Source organism: Lissotriton vulgaris, chromosome 12, assembly GCF_964263255.1.
Source record: "Lissotriton vulgaris chromosome 12, aLisVul1.2, whole genome shotgun sequence".
Lineage (NCBI taxonomy): Eukaryota > Metazoa > Chordata > Amphibia > Caudata > Salamandridae > Lissotriton > Lissotriton vulgaris.
Genome location: NC_141700.1, coordinates 326,553,069 through 326,570,299, shown reverse-complemented (window position 1 = coordinate 326,570,299; position 17,231 = coordinate 326,553,069). Strand labels below are relative to the sequence as shown.

Below are 17,231 nucleotides of genomic sequence, written 5' to 3'. Positions count from 1 at the left end.
GATAATGCGTGAATATCGCTGGATTACCAGCAATATTCACGTATTTCGCCGCTAACGCTGGATATTATATCTCTTTAGAGATAAACGTTGCTAATAGCACGTTATCTCTGCGATAATATCCGGGGATGCTTGGCGATAAAAAAATATTTGCAAAGCACATTTAGCGATAAATATCGCTAGTTGTTGGTAATATGCTCCCTAGGTTGGTATATTTGTGTTCCATGTCCCAAGGCTCTTCCTCAAATGGGTCTGGAAGCAGGCTGTACTCTCTAAAATAATTTTCAGGAAAGTGTTGATTTTCCAGTACTTTGAAACGGGAGGTGAGGTAATAGCGCTGCACAGAACTGCTCTGCGTTCAGGCCGCTCTACAGTCTCGCAGTTGCACTTCAGGGACAAGGAATGGTTTTAGGCGAGAGTCTTGCTGCTTTGCAGATTAATCTTGTTCGCCGTCCTTCACTTTTAGTCTTATTCCCAGAATTACAGGGCAATTGCCTCCTTATCACAGGGTACTTTCTGTCAGAAAAAAGGGGGCAGGGTGTCCATTCTGTGCAGAACTGTAGTTTCAATTGTTGTTTTGATGTATAAAGGATGCCCTTTTCAGTCCTTAATATCCAGAGATTGACACCAAAGGAACCCAGTAGATCTCAAGATGCAAGTCTGGCTGATACACGCCAGGAGAGTTCCTTAAGCTAATTTTGGGAGAGGCCATTTTTATGTCAAACAGGCCAGTATACAGCCCATCCTGTCTTTGGTCTACCAAGGCATAGTCACAGGGGTAAGGAAGGATTAAATTGACAAAAATTGTCACATTGGAAAACATTTTGGACCTGGAGATTTAAGACAGCTAGCCTTATACTGAACATTATGGTTGCAAGTGCAGCAAACTCAGGTTTACCTGGAAGTGCCTTGGCTGCAGAATCACATAATTCAATAGCCCTACTTAGGCCTCACGGTCATCATAATCATTTTGGAGAAGCCTCTCCCATCTTATTTGACTTATACAGTGCTGCTACTGTCAGGCGTGCTATTATCAATACAAATGACAGCTGGCTTGTGAGATCCATACAGTTGGTGTGCATACACTGTTGAATGATTTAGCACTTTCAGTTGCTACCCACACAGCCTGCATCATCAGCCACAACATGTTTCAATCGGACACTTTAATGGACTACGTGTCTTGAAAATACATTGCACCTAGCTCTACCATAAAATATGTCACTGGTTAAAATATGATATTGCCATATTAAATGGACTTCATAAAAGAGGACATTAGATTCTCATATTCAATCGAGTCAATTACGATGTCTAACCTGGTTAATCCAAACATAGGGGGTCATTATGATGTCAGGCGGTCCACCTGAAATCGTTCCCTGCCCGCCAGCCATTTACCCTCTGCCATATTACAATGGCGGGGGTACAGCGGCGGACGGAAAGACCGCCTGGCACTTCTCCGCAGGCAGGCAATCGTTACGATTGCCTGCCGTGCGGATCTGGGCTATAATATGGTGGCGGTGCCTGGCACGCACCACCCGCCACATTGTAATGTAGGCGGCTCAATGCCTTTCCATGCACAGTATTTGGCTTTGGAGGCCCATTGCGGGCCCCCGGGGTGTTGGGGGTGTGGGGGGTGCACTTGGGGTTACCCATGGTACCTCCCTTCATTGGCATGCACACCACGCGGGGCCTGTCACGTTGTGCATGCCAATGCACAACATGAAACATTTACATTACGGCGGGTGCTGCTTACAGCACCGCCCGCCGCAGTGTTAATGATGCGGGATGCGACTGCCAGGGTGGCGGTTACATCTTAATTGGCACCGCGGTACCGCCGCACCTCTGGCGGTCAGTCCTGTTTTCCGTTACGTGGCGGGTGGACAAAGTCTGCCCGCCATCGTAATGGGGCCCCAAGTTTAAAGCTTCAAGTCCCAGAATGCATCGTGCAGTTGACTAATACCGCAACATGGAGGTGTTACAGCCTATTCTGCAGTCACTGGAATCCTGGTTAATTCGAGCATAGCTATACCCTACTGTCAACATATGCAAATACTCTCTAGGTTTCAGGTCCCCATGGCTGCATGATGAGCGGAACATTCAAGTTTACTACCCACACTCCACCCAAATTAGTGCCTTTAACATATGATATGCAGGGGGATGAATACAAATTCATCGCTCACCATTTTATTTTTATGGGGAGAACATTTCAAATCAATTTTCACCTCGCTATTTCCTCTGTTGTGTCATATTGACATTTTAGTGGGCCAAACCTTGGATTGTTGTTTGGCCACTCCAATACTCTCCATATATCCACACTCATGCATTGCATCTTATGGTGGACCATACATGCTGACATGTTATAACGTGTGCTCAGAACTCTGGTGAGCTAAGGCTGGAATCTCAGTTCTCCCCTGATGCAGGGGGGTCATGGGCATCAATCCCAAATATTAAAGGCAGTGCCTAACGCCTGCTCTTTGTGCAAGGTTCAGCCTGACAAATGCCAAATGTTATTGATTTAGGCCCAGCAGCGTTTAAATCTGGAAATTAACTTTTCTCGCAGGGGCCGGCAATTAGCTCGATGGTGGCGTGCGAGGGATAACAGGATCGATGCCCACATTCTCCATAAGGCTAATTTTTCAAACAGTTTGAGTTAGTCTAGGGGCCTATTGCACTGCATACATAATTTTAATGTTCCAAGAGGGCCAGTGAGGGCTTCAGTTGGCTTATATGCATCTAACTGGCCCCGTGGTGGCAAACAGACAAAATATCGACTACAAAATATCGAATGGACATAATATTGCGTTCAAAATATAGGCTGGACAGAATATCGAATGGACAGAATACAGACATCAAAAATATTGTTTTGAAGGTAAGTAATTTAATATCGAAATTTAAAATATAGATAGTCAAAATATCGAAGTACATGATAAAGGTTATTAAAAATATCGAAAATTTAATAATATCGAATTTTTTATAGTGTATTTTATGTGTTAAAAGTGTTTATTTATGTTATAATGTATTTAAATTAATGAATTTAATGTTATTTAAATTTTGCGTAATTTAATTCTGTAGCAGGTTGTGGGTTTATAGGGGAATAGGGTGGGAAGTAATTTAATTATATCTAATTAAATGTGTAAATGTATTTATTGGTATTTGTTTATAATTAATTGTTAATTAATTTTTATTTTGTAATTAATTACATTTTAATTGCCAATTAATTTTATTTAATTGATTAATTGATAAATATTTTAATTTAATTGATGTAATTTTTGTAGCGGGTTGTGGGTTTATAGGGGAATAGGGTGGGAAGTAATTTAATTATAATTAAATAAATATGTAAATTTATTTATTGGTATTTGTTTATAAATAATTGTTCATTCATTTTTATTTTGTAACTACATTTTAATTACCAATTAATATTATTTAATTGATTAATTGATAATTATGTTAATTAAATTCATGTAATTTTTGTAGCGGGTTGTGGGTTTATAGGGCAATAGGGTGGGAAGTAATTTAATTATAATTAATTAAATATGTAAATTTATTTATTGCTATTTGTTTATAATAAATTGTTAAATAATGTTTATTTTGTAATTAATTACATTTTAATTGCCAATTAATTTTATTTAATTGATTAATTGATAATTATGTTAATTTAATTTATTTTATTTTTGTGGCGGTTGTGGGTTTATAAGGGAGTAGGGTGGGAAGTAATGTATTTATAATTAATTAAATATGTAAATTTATTTATTGGTATTTGTTGCACTCTTTGGAGTGGGAATAGTAATTTTTACCCCTACGCTATGCAACGCTTTCCCTAATGTTGCACTCTTTGGAGTGGGAATAGTTATTTTAACCCTACGCTATCCAACGCTTTCTCTACTGTTGCACTGTCTGGAGTGGGAATAGTAATTTTTACCCCTACGCTATCCAACGCTTTCCTTACTGTTGCACTCTCTGGAGTGGGAATAGTAATTTTTACTCCTACGCTATCCAACGCTTTCCTTACTGTTGCACTCTCTGGAGTGGGAATAGTAATTTTTACTCCTACGGTATTCAACGCTTTCCCTACTGTTGCACTCTCTGGAGTGGGAATAGTAATTTTACACTTCCGCTATCCTATGGTAATAATATTGAACATTTTTTTAATTATATTATGTTACTATATATATATGTTTTAAGAAATATGATTGTAAAAAATGTTTTTATATCTTTCATTAATTATTTAATTATTATAAGTTAATTTAAGTATTTTTAAGTATATTTTAGTAAATAATGTTTCATATTATTTTAATTTATCATTGTTTTTACTAAAGTCGATATTTTTACAAACTATATTTTAGTAAACGATATTTTTTACTCGATATTTGAGATGATTTGGATGAGAAGAATTGGGCACAAGCTGCCTATCAAAAGCCTGCTTGCAATCATGCATAAACTCCCCTGGGTGAAGCCTGGGTGATGTTGCACCATGGTATTGGTGTGGGCACCGGGTTGACGGGGTGCTGACCTGCTGGTGGTTCAGGATTGTCTTGCCCTACCCTTCTATTTCTAGTTTACAACTGTGGTCAGGTATCCCAACAAGGCCAGTGCACTATGCGATCCCAGGATTTTCGATTGGTATCCCTCTGGGATGGAGAGACGTGAAACAGTTAGCACAAGCTGCCTATCAAGGGCCTTTTTGTAATGGTGCATGGACTGCTCTGGGTGAAGCCTGGGGTGATCTTGCACAGTGGTATTTGTGTGGGGACCGGGTTGGCGGGGCTGACCTTCTGGTGTTCCTGGACTCTCCTGTCCTACCCTGCAATGTCTGGTTTACAACTTTTGGGGCTGCACCCGTGTTCAGGTACCCTGACAGGGCCAGTGCACTATGCGGTCCCTGGGTTTGCAATTGGTATCCCTCTGGATTGGAGAGATGTGGAGCAGTTGGAACAACCTGCCCATCAAGTGCCTTTTTGTAATGTTGCATGGATTCCCCTAGGTGAAGCCCTGGGGAGGGGTTACACGTTGGCATTTGTGTAAGCACCGGGTAAGCGGGAGGGGGGCTGACCTGCTGATGGTCCCACAATGTCTGGTTTGGAACTTTGGGTATGGCCCCTGTGTTCAGTTACCCTGGCAGGAATGGTGCGCTATGTGGTGCCCTGGAATTTTAGTTTGATCGCTTTGTATCCCTCTAGGTTGAGGAGAAAGTGGAGAAGATAACTAAAGAACATCAGAAAATGTCCCCAACTTAATTAAGCAAAGGGCAAAAGCTCCAGTATATTGAAAAGTTCACCCACAGAAAAGCTCAACTGACTTTTTATTTATTTATTTATTTATTATCATCAATATTTTATTACTTTCTTTAAAAAGAGTCAGACAGAACAAATAGATAAATTAATTCATGAAAATGCACATAATGCATCACATTTCATTATAATCATATAAACTTTGCACAAATATTCATGAAACACAACAAATCCAGCCCACAGTTCACAGTATTCAAAAATAGACATACACACTATATATCCAGCAACCAAAAAACAAATACATAAAACACATACAATAAATCCAAAACACTTTCAATTACAAAACAGTAGAGAACATCAGACATTACAAAGAACAAGAATAAACAGTTCACAGATATACCATACAAAAACACAAACAAGAGAAAAGCGCTGACGCGCGTTTCGGAAAGTACCACAAAGGTATGATAAAAATTCCTTTGTCAGGGCGCACATTTCATGCTTTAATCGATATTCATGACCCAGTGGTGGTACTACCTATGGGCATCTGCTATGTGCTCAATGAATACCTGCCCTCTCGACTGACTTTACCAATGAACTTGTTTTGAGGGTGTTGATGGGCATAAAAGGCCACACCTTGGGTTGTGGGGGAGGCATAGTGGGGTGGAATTTTAGTTGATGGATACTTATGTAACATAGGTTACATTACCGTGGTGAGATCACCCCCTTTTTATACCCCTACAAGACCGATAACCAGGAATCTCAACTATGAACAGACCAAGCGCTATCACCCACATGATGGGCATCCCCTGTCAGTGAGTATGTCGCTCTTCATAGTCAGAGCTTGTTTTCATCTGCGCCAAGTACAATTAACATTTCCATTCGCTGCCTTTCAGGTGATAGCCTATGGCTCAAAGCAGGCACAATAAGGGGTGCCTATCACCACAGTGAAAGTTGGGGACTGCTGAACAGCAAGGTGAGAGCGCGGGCTCCCAAGCGATTTTCAGAGGGTAACACAGGGTATCCGGGCTCCGGCTGATTCATCTGGTACAGTCGGGTAAGTACCCCTATTCGGTAGTTTAAGAGGTTCTGTTGTTGCAAGCTGTTGTTAGCCCAAGTCTTATGCATGCTCCCCACTCACCTCCGCCTTACTCAAAACCACATCTCCTTCAGAAAAGAACTTAAAACCTGGCTATTCGACAAATAATGAACCCCTTCCCCAAGCGCCTTGAGACCCTCTGATTGAGTAGTGCGCTATATAAATGCCCGAACTTGAACTTGCCCCACCTGATAACGTTACTGTAATATCAAGCCAAGGCCAGGGTGACATGCAAACTCGGATGGGGGGTTCCTTGCATGGAAGCATATGGGGCCACACTTGACCGTTCGAAGTAGCCATTTCTGGCTAAGGAGCAAGGAGGTGAGTATGCAGCAGCTTTTAAGGGCCGGCCATGCCCAACAGAGTGTCTCAGGAATTATGGTTACACTCTAGTTCCCTGCTATGATCGGTTGCCTTCCCTTGGGGCCCAAGGATGGGGATATGACCTGAAGCCTCTTAGAGAGGCGTCCAGGTGGATGGGGAGAGGTATCTAGGGGATTGAGGACTCACCCATAGTTTGAGGGTACAGATGTCTTCTGAGACCCTCAGCGTCTTCATTTGACTTTCGCACAATGTTCAGGTCATTCCTGAAGCCTTCCAGCGGTGTCTTGGGGGAGTTCGTGTTCACTAGTGACCTCTTCACCGTGTGGCTGAATTGCTAGCAGCAGAAAAAGGGGGCGACCCAAAAAGTTGGACTGATTTTCAGTGATGACCCCCATGGAGGGGTGTTGATTTGTGTGGGCACTGGGCTGGCAGGAGGTGGGGGCTGACCTGCTAGTGGTCCAGAACATGCTGCCCTACCCCGGGATGCCTGGAGTTTAATTTTTGGGGGGAATTTGCCTAGGGACGGATACTCTGACAGGAACAGAGCACTAGGTGGTGTATGTGTTTGCATGGAACTGCGGGTATTGACCATTCCTATGTTAGACGGAGGGGAAGTTGCCACTACAGTATGCTTGCCAATAATCCCCAGGATGCCTTTGGTTGGGGGCAGGGGTGATGGATAAAAAATAGGTGCTGTCTGGCACTGTGCATTCTGAAGTGTAACACTCTAATGGAAAGTGGAGACAGTTGTTGTATTGCTTGTAATTATTGCTTGTACATTCTGGGTTTCTTTAATCGTTTTTGCTGATCTCATGTACTGTATTCTTGTATCTTTAAAGACTGCTTAACTATGATTCTCTTTTCTCACTGATGCTCTGTGAATAAAAGTAAAGGGCTACGCCTTGGCTAAACAATAATCAATCTAAATTGTCTCTCTCCTTGCGAGTCTTCTCAGTGGGGGTAGCGACTTGCATGTTGTGAATACACTAAAGCAATTTAAAGATGTCCAGTCAACCATTGTGAAGGGCCTTCCGGTTTGTAGAGACTATTGTTGCGATTAATTTCAATAACTTTTGATCCATTTAAACTAAAAACGATTTTTTAATATTTACATCCGCAGACTATGCAGCAGATGATGGATAACGTGCTAAATGCTACAAATCCATATTTTTGCAAAAAACGCTGCATCCGCAGTATCACATATTTCCAGTGGCCCTGGCTATAGGTCACTACAGAAAATATATAATCTATGCATAAGTCACCACAATCTGGGCCACAGCATGATTTAACCTGATGTACATTAAACTGATTCTATTTTATGGAAAAATTACTAAATGCTTTCTGGTGTATTTAATTTCACAGAGTGAGTTCTGCTTTTGTTCTTCTGGTCTGCAATGAACATGAAAGAACAAGACACCAAGTATTTAAATGGCTTGTTGGAAAGGTGATTAAATGATCATGTGTTATAAGGAAGAAAGTACCCCTTGGTGTGCATTACAAGCCAGATCTTAGCTTATTGTCTAATGGCTCCACTATAGGGACTTGTGTTGACCTCATGATCACAGGTTCATATCTGGGGGGTACACTTACGGTTTCATCCTTCTGAGGTCGATAAAATGAACACTATTGAGTTGAGTAACAATAAACATCTGTTATTCAGGCCACTATACCCGTGGGTGCAAAGTGCTTCACAAGTCAATGGGGCGTTCCACCACCATACAGAGGAACAAGGCGGACTGTGAATGTCAGTATTGTTTGTGCATGCGAATGGTTAGAGGAAAAAATGTGCAGTATTTATATTTTTAAGGGAATTACATGTGCATTATTTAGACGCAAACGACAATCAATATATTCATGAGCCGTGCCGATTGCAGAGTATCAGCGGGTCTCAATAGTCCAGCGGGTACCGACAGAGAGGGGGGAAGAAGGGAGGGGAAGGAAAGAGAATTGGGGGATGGCACGTTAAAAATTAGGGGAGAAAATTAGAGAAATGTTGAGAAGTGAAAAAGAAATGAATAGTGTGAAGAAGGTGCGTGAGGGTCGGTAAGGCGAGGCTGAATGGGGTGGGCAGAGAGACACGAACTGAACGTTGGACTGAAGGGAGAGAGGAGGTGGCACGTAAATAGAAAGGAGGCAGGGGAGAAGTGAGGGGTAGGGACACACAAACATTAAATTGAGCGGAGGGTGGTAAGAAAAGGTGGACTAAAGCACCGAGAAATTGACGGGTCGGATATAAGGGGCAAAGATGGCAAATCGAAAAGAACATTCACATCCTGCTGGAGGAAGATGCAGCAACAGCGAGGGGGTGTTGCTTAACGGCTAGACGGACGACCTTGAAGCTAGGGAACCAGGAGGTTCAAACATCCTGTGATTCTGGGAAACTCTCTTAGTCTTCCAGTGCCTAAAAAAGATTGAGTCCCTCTGGAATGCAACTGGTGCTCATTAAAAGAGCTCCGAATCCTTCGGGTCGAGTTCGCGCTATATAAAACAACAAGGAAAACAGTGGGGGCGCGAATATTCACTGGTGAATACAGGAAGCAGCCGAAGCCACTGCCAGACGTGTAGATGCCCCGTCCGCAATAACCACTGCCCCCTCGGCTCCCGCGTAAGGAGCTGCCCAGAGGGGGCGTCCACTCAAATGGGCTTTTTCCTTCCCTGAGCACCCCGCCCTGCCTCTCTTCGCCTGGTGCCGTCGCCGCTCCCTTCTCACTCTACCAGGTCTAGGTAGTCAGTCTGGTTTGGTCTTCGCCCTCCCTTGTGCTCGGGCAAAGGCTGGCGGTTACATTTCTCACGGATCCAGGAGCGTCCAGTGTAGTGCTCACAAGTGACGTGCTCGTGTAACCACCAGCCATCGTTCATACTTGGGGGGAGGGGGGGGGGGGAGTTGAAGCAGCCCCCGCCCCCATTCCAGCGCTGTCCTTCGTTCCTTCATTCGCCGACTGCCCTCTACCGGTGGGCTCTGTTTCCCTCCTCTGTGCTTCTCCAACCTGCGTCCCCCAAACCCCAGCCTCAAGGGTGCCCTTCCTTTTCCATGTGCCTGCCCCGTTCCTCGAGGCCTCCCCCACAAGGCACCGCTCCCTCGGCTGTTCCCCCCTTCCAGCAGTGCCCGCTGTGCCTGGCCTCGGCCCCCTCCACTGCTCGCCATGCTCAGCACGTCCGAAGGCACTTCTGAGGTTTAACCCGCACGGCTCGCTCTGGGCCGGCCCCGCTGGGTAAGAGAGGGGGGGGGGCATCCTTTGGCCCCTCTGTGGCTGAGCTCACTCCGAGCCAATAGAAGCGGCGAGCCAGCCAAGGCTCAAGCCCTTGCGACGCCCGCTGCGCCAGAGGCTGGTGCCCACACGCGTGCCCATGCCAGCCTCAACCCCGTCTGGTCGTCATCGCTTCTCTGGCGCTGACCAGCTGTGGCAGCCACTGAACCAGGCTTAAGGACCGCCAGCTCTCGGAGCGCAGCCCTGCCACCTGAGCGTCCTCGGTTCAGCATTAAATAAAGTAATGCAGGCGGAGATGTCTGTGCGTATTTGTTATCTAGCATGTCCTGCAAGGGAATATCTGCCACTGCATGCCCCGTAAGGGCACTCAAGTAGAAATGTGTATTATATAGCAAAAAGTCGGTGTGGCTTTACAGTGCACTGCTGCCCCCTCACACGGCGCGCTGCGCTCCCTCCCCGCGCTTCTCCCACACTGCCAGTCTCAACAGTGCGCTGCCCAGACCCCTCGGCGCAGGAGGGAGGGGGCAGCCTGTGCTGATGTGAAGCGCGCGAGTCTCTCTGCCCAGTCTGAGGAGGTGCTCAGAGAGGACGGCTGGAGGCACCAGTGAGCACAGGACCTGCTTCGCAGCGCTCTCCCCACCGACCGAAGGACCAGGCTGCAGGGGGGACGCCCTGCACAGCGCGCCGTGCCGGGAGCACCCACACCCAGGTCAGGAGTGAAGGAAGGGAGTCCATTCCTGGACCCGGCGGTCTCTCCAAACCAGCAGCCCAAAGTGACCCGGCGCGCCAGGGGAATGGGGTTTGGCCACCTCCCCCACCTGCAGCTTCCGGGCAGCGAGACGCCCCACTCCACCCGGGGAAGTTGAATCGTGAGTGGCGGGGGTCGGCTTTCACCGGAGGAACAAGTGCGCGATTCTTTTCGAGGACCAGCGGCTCCTGCCATGGTCGGAGAGCTGTGGATTTCCCACTGGGTGGACAAACGTTAGGATCGGCGCCTGGATAGCTGTTATTTTTGAGGGGGGCGGCCCTGCTTTCACCTGCCACGGGATGTGAGTTTGCCAGCTGAAATCTTCCTGCGCCCCGCACACCTGCGCTGCCCCACGTATGAGATGGAAAGGCGCGGAGTGCTCCGCGCCGTGTGTTACCTGATGCTGCACGCGCCCCTGCTCTTCCCTGCACACGGTGAGTACGCGTCACACGGCGGCATAGGGGACCCATCGAGGGCTGGAGAGAGCAAGGGTCACCCCAAAGATTGGACTGTGGGCGCAGGGTTGGAGGGCATTGCCAGGGCGCAACAGGTGCGAACAGCCAAAAGAAACACACGCCTTGCTTAGGAGGAGGGGGGCAAGGAAGAGGGTGAAGAGATCAAAAACTACCCAGTATAAACACTGCCAGGTTAATGCACAACACCCTAGTGCCACAGTGACCCCCGAGTGAGTGGTGCCCCCAGAGCAGGTGTGTTGACCAAGAGAAAAGCCAGAGGGAGTGTGGAGACGATGTATACCGTGGCGTGGGCCGCCACACAAGCCACGAAGGGTCTGCAGCCTCCAGCCAGGGTCTTGGGTGGACTCCTTGCCCCTGGTATGTTCATCTGGTCACTGGCTCGTGGAGGGCACGGGGCGGGATACACATTTAGTGGCATTCGTGGTCCACGTCCCACCTTAATGGTCCTGTTTCCGCTTCAATGTTCGCAGAACTTGGAGCAAAGGGACGGGTCTGTGGAAAGAAGGGCGGCGATCTGTGGTACATAAGAGGGGTATTGTTGGGGCCTGGGAGAGAGGCTGTTAGAACACAGCGCACGTAGAGCCTTGCTCGACACGGCGTCTTTTCTGAGGAGACGCTTTAGCCCTAGGTAGGAGGCCCTCGTGTTTATAGCCCCCGCTAACCTCCTGTCCTTGTGTCTTCTCCCCAGCCACCTTCACCGAGGTGCCCAGAGATGTGACCGTCAGGGAGGGGGATGACATTGAGATGCCCTGCGCCTTCCGAGCCAGCGCATCCAGCTCGTACTCCCTGGAGATCCAGTGGTGGTACCTGAAGGAGCCAGCCCGGGAGCTGGCGCACGAGCTGGCGCTAAGCGCCCCAGGCAGCAGGAACAAGGTAACTCCTTCCCCACCCCCAACACAAACCCTCCCCCCCCCCCCCCCACACTATCGGGAACGACGTAATGTGGCCCCACAACTCCAAGTCAACCCAGGGAAGAGAACAAAATACACACACACCTGGCACCCCAACTCTGGCCCTTGGTAGCAGAAAGGAGGTAATGTGCCCCCTAACACCTGGCACTAAACACGGTCTTGGATCAGGGGAAAAGTACTATAGCCCCACGCCCTGCCACAGCACGTCCCTCACCCCGTGTACCCCTGCCAATGTACCCCCCCTCCCCCTTCAACCACACACACTGGCACTCAGTCCCCGGACAGCGGAGCAACGTTCATGGCCTCAGCCCCACGCAGGGGCCGGGAGAAGGGAGGGTGTCACGCGCCACGCCTCCGGACGCACCTCTGCCCCGTGGCAGCGGGAACTAGGTACCGTCATAAAATACACCTCCAACACACGCACCTGACACTCAGCCACTGAGCGGGAACAAGGCGCCTACACACATAGATACCACAGGGCCCATACGCGCGTAAAGACCGTTATATCCCTTGTCCCGCAGGCTCATGGCATTCAGTGCCCCTGGCAGCGACCCTTTACACTTGCCTCTCTACCTATCAGTGGGACACAGGAAGCATGAGAACGCCCCTATACCCAGTGAACAGCCCTGGCAGCCGGAACATGGTACCCCCCCCCCAACAAAAAAAACCTCACGTACACTTGTTGGCAACGAGCCTCCACCCAAACACACTATTGATGCAGACAGGTCCTTAATTGCAGGAGGGACGTGCAGCTTCCAACAAACAGACGCGCCCGGGTCGGGCTCTAAACGGCTTTGCCAGCACGAATAGGGCAAGGGCAACATTGTCTCTGGCACATTGGAGCGGCACTGACTGTCAATGGCAAAAACCAAGCCCCTCCCCAACACACACATACGCGCACGCACGCTCCTCCGGTGTAAGTGCTTCACCTACCACTCTCCACGCGCTGCCTTGTGTGGCAGGGAGCACCCTAACAGGAAGACCAACGCGCGCCCTTAATGGCGACCCAGGCAGTGGCGCAGCAGGCGCAGTGGCACCGGGGCTCACTGAACCTTGGATATTGCTGTATTTCACAGTTCGAACAATGACCAGGGGGCCCTTGACCCACTGGCCACGCCCCTCGCCACGCAGCTCGAAAAAAGGTAATACCTGACACACTATTAACAGAGATAGAAGGTATCCTCCGCCTTCCACACCACCAGCACCCCGAAAAAGAATACACGTTTTATACTGAGCGCCCCCAAGATCAAGCTCAGGATAATAGCCCAAGGGCATGACCACCCCACGCACAATCCTGCCACGCGCCCTGGCAGCAAAGGAGTGACAGCCACTGGCGCGCACAGTCCTAGCCCAGTCCCGTGGGCTTCTCACACTGGAGGCCCACCTTCCACAGAGAGACAGGGCGAGGGAGAAAAGAACCCGCCCGCTCTCATCCGATGCTTCAGAATTAAGAGCCAACACGAAGATCGTGTTCGCAGTCCGAAACTGGCACTGAAACCCAAGTAAGAGCGACAAAAACATGTTTTTGAGCACATAAATTGCCAGCAGCACTTCTGTCGCCTGTGGACATCCCATAGACCTGGAGGCACCAAGAAAACAGAGAATATTTCAAAATAACAGGACACTATACTTCTTTTCAGTTAATTATGCAACTGTTGGCCGGGTGAGAAGACTCAGACCTGCGATGGGTGTGGTGTCCGAGGTTTGCAAGATATGAATATGGTTCTTTGCAGCAGAGGAGGCCGGGTGCTCGCCAGGCAGACCCAAGCACCCCCTTTAATGCATCCTTGGCAGACTCATTTACCCCAAACCCCAAGTGCCCAAGAGAACCCTGAGAGCAGATGCAGAGAGGACGGGGGCGCATTTGGCCCAAGTGGGCTCTCGCAGGAGCCACCAAGCCTCTGGGACAGGATCCTTCGGAAACTACAACTCCGATGTGCACCTGGCCATCGGTGGCAGGGCCTCAAGTGGGGGCTGAGTCAAGGTCAGACAGCCTCCAGGTGAGAGGGTTCCGCAGTTTATATCCGTCTTTGACAGAGCTTCCGGGAAACGGGGCGCCTGAGACCATCTGTGACAGAGCCTCAGGAGAGGGAACGCCTCAAGCCATCTGTGACAGTCCTCATGGAGAGGGAGAGCTTCAGACTATATGTGACAGAGCCTAAGGGAGAGTGAGCACCTCAGACCATCTGTGACACAGCCTCATAGAGAAGGGGGGACCTCAGACCATCTGTGACAGAGCCTCAGGGAGCATCTCTGACCACAGGTGACAGAGCCTGGGGGAGAGGGAGTGCCTCAGACCATCTGTGACAAAGCCTTAGGGAGAGCAGGGCACAAGTCGTAAAAAAAGAAGTGGGGGGACGCTGTCACCGGAAGTGACATCACAACAGGAAGTGACGTCACGAAAGGTGCCGAGCTCCTCGTCCCGGAGAGGCCAAAAGTTAAGTCCAGCTGTTTGGCAGGGGGGGCGGCGTCCCCCTGGTAAAATAAGTGGGGGGACACCGTTCACCCGCGTGGTACCCTGACTCGAGCCCTGAGGGAGAGGGAATGCCTCAGACCATCTGTGACAGATCGTCAGCAAGAGGGGGTGCATCAGACCATCTGTGACAGACCTTCGGGGAGAGGGGACGCCTAAAACCATCTGTGACAGATTAACAGGGAGAGGGGGCCCCTCAGACCATCAGTGACATAGACTCAGGGAGAAGGAGCTCCTCTGGCCATCTGTGACATACCCTCGGGGAGAGGGAAAGCCTCAGCCCATCTGTAACAGAGCCTCCGGGAAAGGCAGCCCCTCAGCCCATCTGTGACAGAGCCTCGGGGAGAGGGAGAGCTCGGACCATCTGTGACATTCCTCAGGGAGAGGGAGCCCCTCAGACCATCTGTAACAGAGCCTCAGGGAGCATCTCTGACCACCTGTGACAGAGCCTCGGGGAGAGGGAGTGCCTCAGACCATCCGTCTGTGACGGAGCTTCCGGGAAACAGGGGGGGGCCTAAGACCATCTGTGACAGTCCTCAGGAAGAGGGAGAGCTCAGACCATCTGTGACTGTGACATTCCTCAGGGAGAGGGAGCACCTCAGACCATCAGAGTTAGGGCCTCAGGGAGAGCAGGGGACAAGTCGTAAAAAAAGAAGTGGGGGGACGCTGTCAACGGAAGTGACGTCACAACAGGAAGTGACGTCACGAAAGGTGCCGAGCTCCTCGTCCCAAAGAGGCCAAAGAGTTTAGTCCAGCTGTTTGGCAGGGGGGTTGGCGTTCCACCAGTAAAATAAGTGGGGGGACGCCGTCCACCCGCGTGGTCCCCTTACTCGAGCCCTGAGGGAGAGGGGATGCCTCAGACCATCAGTACCAGAGACTCAGGTAGAGGGAGAGCCAGGCACGGCTCGTGCCGGGCGTTATACTGGGGCGGTAACATCAGGCAGGGGAGGGCCAGGGTGGGGGGGGTTGTAAAATGCGGGATATGGACCCTTAGAGGTAAGTACAGAAAAAAAAAATGAATTTTGTTGCCCACGCTGCATCACATTTGGCGATGCAGCGTGGGCAACAAAATTAGTTTTATTTATTTTTAACGGTACTTACCTCTAATGGTCCATATCCCGCATTTTACAACCACCCACCCTGACCCTCCCCTGCCTGACGTCACCACCCTGGTATAACGCCCTGCGCGGGCCGTGCCTGGGGAGAGCCTTAGACCATCAGTGGCGCAGCCTCTTAGAGAAGGGGCCCTCAGACCATCTGTGACAGTCCTCATGGAGGGGAGCGCCTCAGACCATCTGTGACAGAGCATCAGAGAGAAGGGGTGTCTCAGACCATCTGTGACAGAGCATCAGAGAGAAGGGGTGTCTCAGACCATCTGTGACAGAGCATCAGAGAGAAGGGGTGTCTCAGACCATCTGTGACAGGCTCTAGGTAGAGGGTGAGCCTCAGACCATCTGTGACAGTCCTCAGGGAGAGGGAGAGCCTCAGACCATCTTTGACAGAGCCTCAGGAAGAGGGGGTGCCTCAGACAAGGCGCGCAACACCCATTGGACTCACCGGGCTTCGCCCCCCCCCCCCCCCGTCGTGTGTGGCAGCCCGGGATGAGACAGATCCCGGGCACACACAGAGCAGCACCCGAACGTTTCACAGGTCTTTAAAAGACCATTTGAATGTTAATTAGGCCTTGCAGTTGTTTTCACCCCTTCTAAGAGCCCCTGCAGCTCCACTCTGCCTACTGATTAAAGGTTCAGCCCCCACTCGAAATTTTTTCGTAGCCCCCCCCCCCCCCCCCCCCCCCCCCCCCCCCGAGATTTGGCTCTAGTTGCGCCTCTGCCTCAAACCATCTGTGACAGAGCCTCAGGGCGCATCTCTGACCATCGGTGAAAGAGCCTCGGGGAGAGGGAGCGCCTCAAATCATATGTGACAGAGCCTCAGGGCGCATCTCTGACCATCGGTGACCGAGCCTCAGGGAGAGGGAGTGCCTCAGACCATCAGAGACAGAGACTCAGGGAGATGGGGCGCCTCAGACCATCAGTGACAGAGCCTCAGGGAGAGGAACTGCCTCAGGCCATCAGTGACAGAGACTCAGGGAGAGGAAATGCCTCAGACCATCAGTGACAGAGACTCAGGGAGAGGGAGCGCCTATGGCCATCTGTGACAGCGCCTCAAAGAGAAGGGGGTCTCAGATCATCTGTGACAGAGCCTCGGGGAGAGGGGGTGCCTCAGACCGCCTGTGACAGCGCCTCAGTGCAAGGTGCTCCTTAGGTCATGACTGACAGACGATCACAAATCGAGCTCCTCAGATTATCTCTGCCACCATCTCACAAAGAGGGGGTCTCCTCAAACAATCCCTGACAGAGCCTCGCTGAGTGGTGGTGCCTCAGAACAGCTGACAGTGGTCTCCCCAGTCCTTCTGTGGACAGCCTTGTAAAGTAGAGGCTCCTCAGTCCATCTGTGACTGAGACTTCGGAATGGCCCGAAGAAGGCCCACTCATCACCAGAGCCTTAGTGACAGGGCCCCGGAGACCATCTGTGACAGAGCCTCAGGCAGAGGGGCCTGCTCCATCTGTGACGCAGCTCACGGGGAGGGGGTCCGAAGTGTATTTAAATGTGACAGAGCCTCAGGAAGAGGGGCCTGCTCCCCACTCTATCTGTGACGCAGCTCATGGGGGGGGGGGGGGGGGGGGGTCCTCAGACCATCTCTCTCAGAGCCTCGGTAAGAGGGGCCTGCTCCCCACTCCATCGGTGACGCAGCTCCCGGGGAGGGAGGCG

At 50.0% G+C, this 17,231-nt stretch overlaps 1 protein-coding gene across 2 annotated transcripts in view; it reads left to right on the top strand.

The window, feature by feature from the left end:
- Positions 1-10,413: 10,413 nt before the first annotated feature.
- The window catches only part of VSTM2B (V-set and transmembrane domain containing 2B), a 181,757-nt gene continuing 174,939 nt past the window's right edge, over positions 10,414-17,231 (top strand). Inside the window, exons 1-2 of one of the 2 annotated variants that reach the window (XM_086946449.1) lie at positions 10,414-11,033; positions 11,764-11,948. In XM_086946449.1, coding sequence (XP_086802575.1) covers positions 10,961-11,033; positions 11,764-11,948 — 258 coding nt within the window. In that variant the 5' untranslated portion in view covers positions 10,414-10,960. The remainder of the gene's footprint in view (positions 11,034-11,763; positions 11,949-17,231) is intronic. The other variant, XM_086946448.1, reaches the window with a different exon arrangement.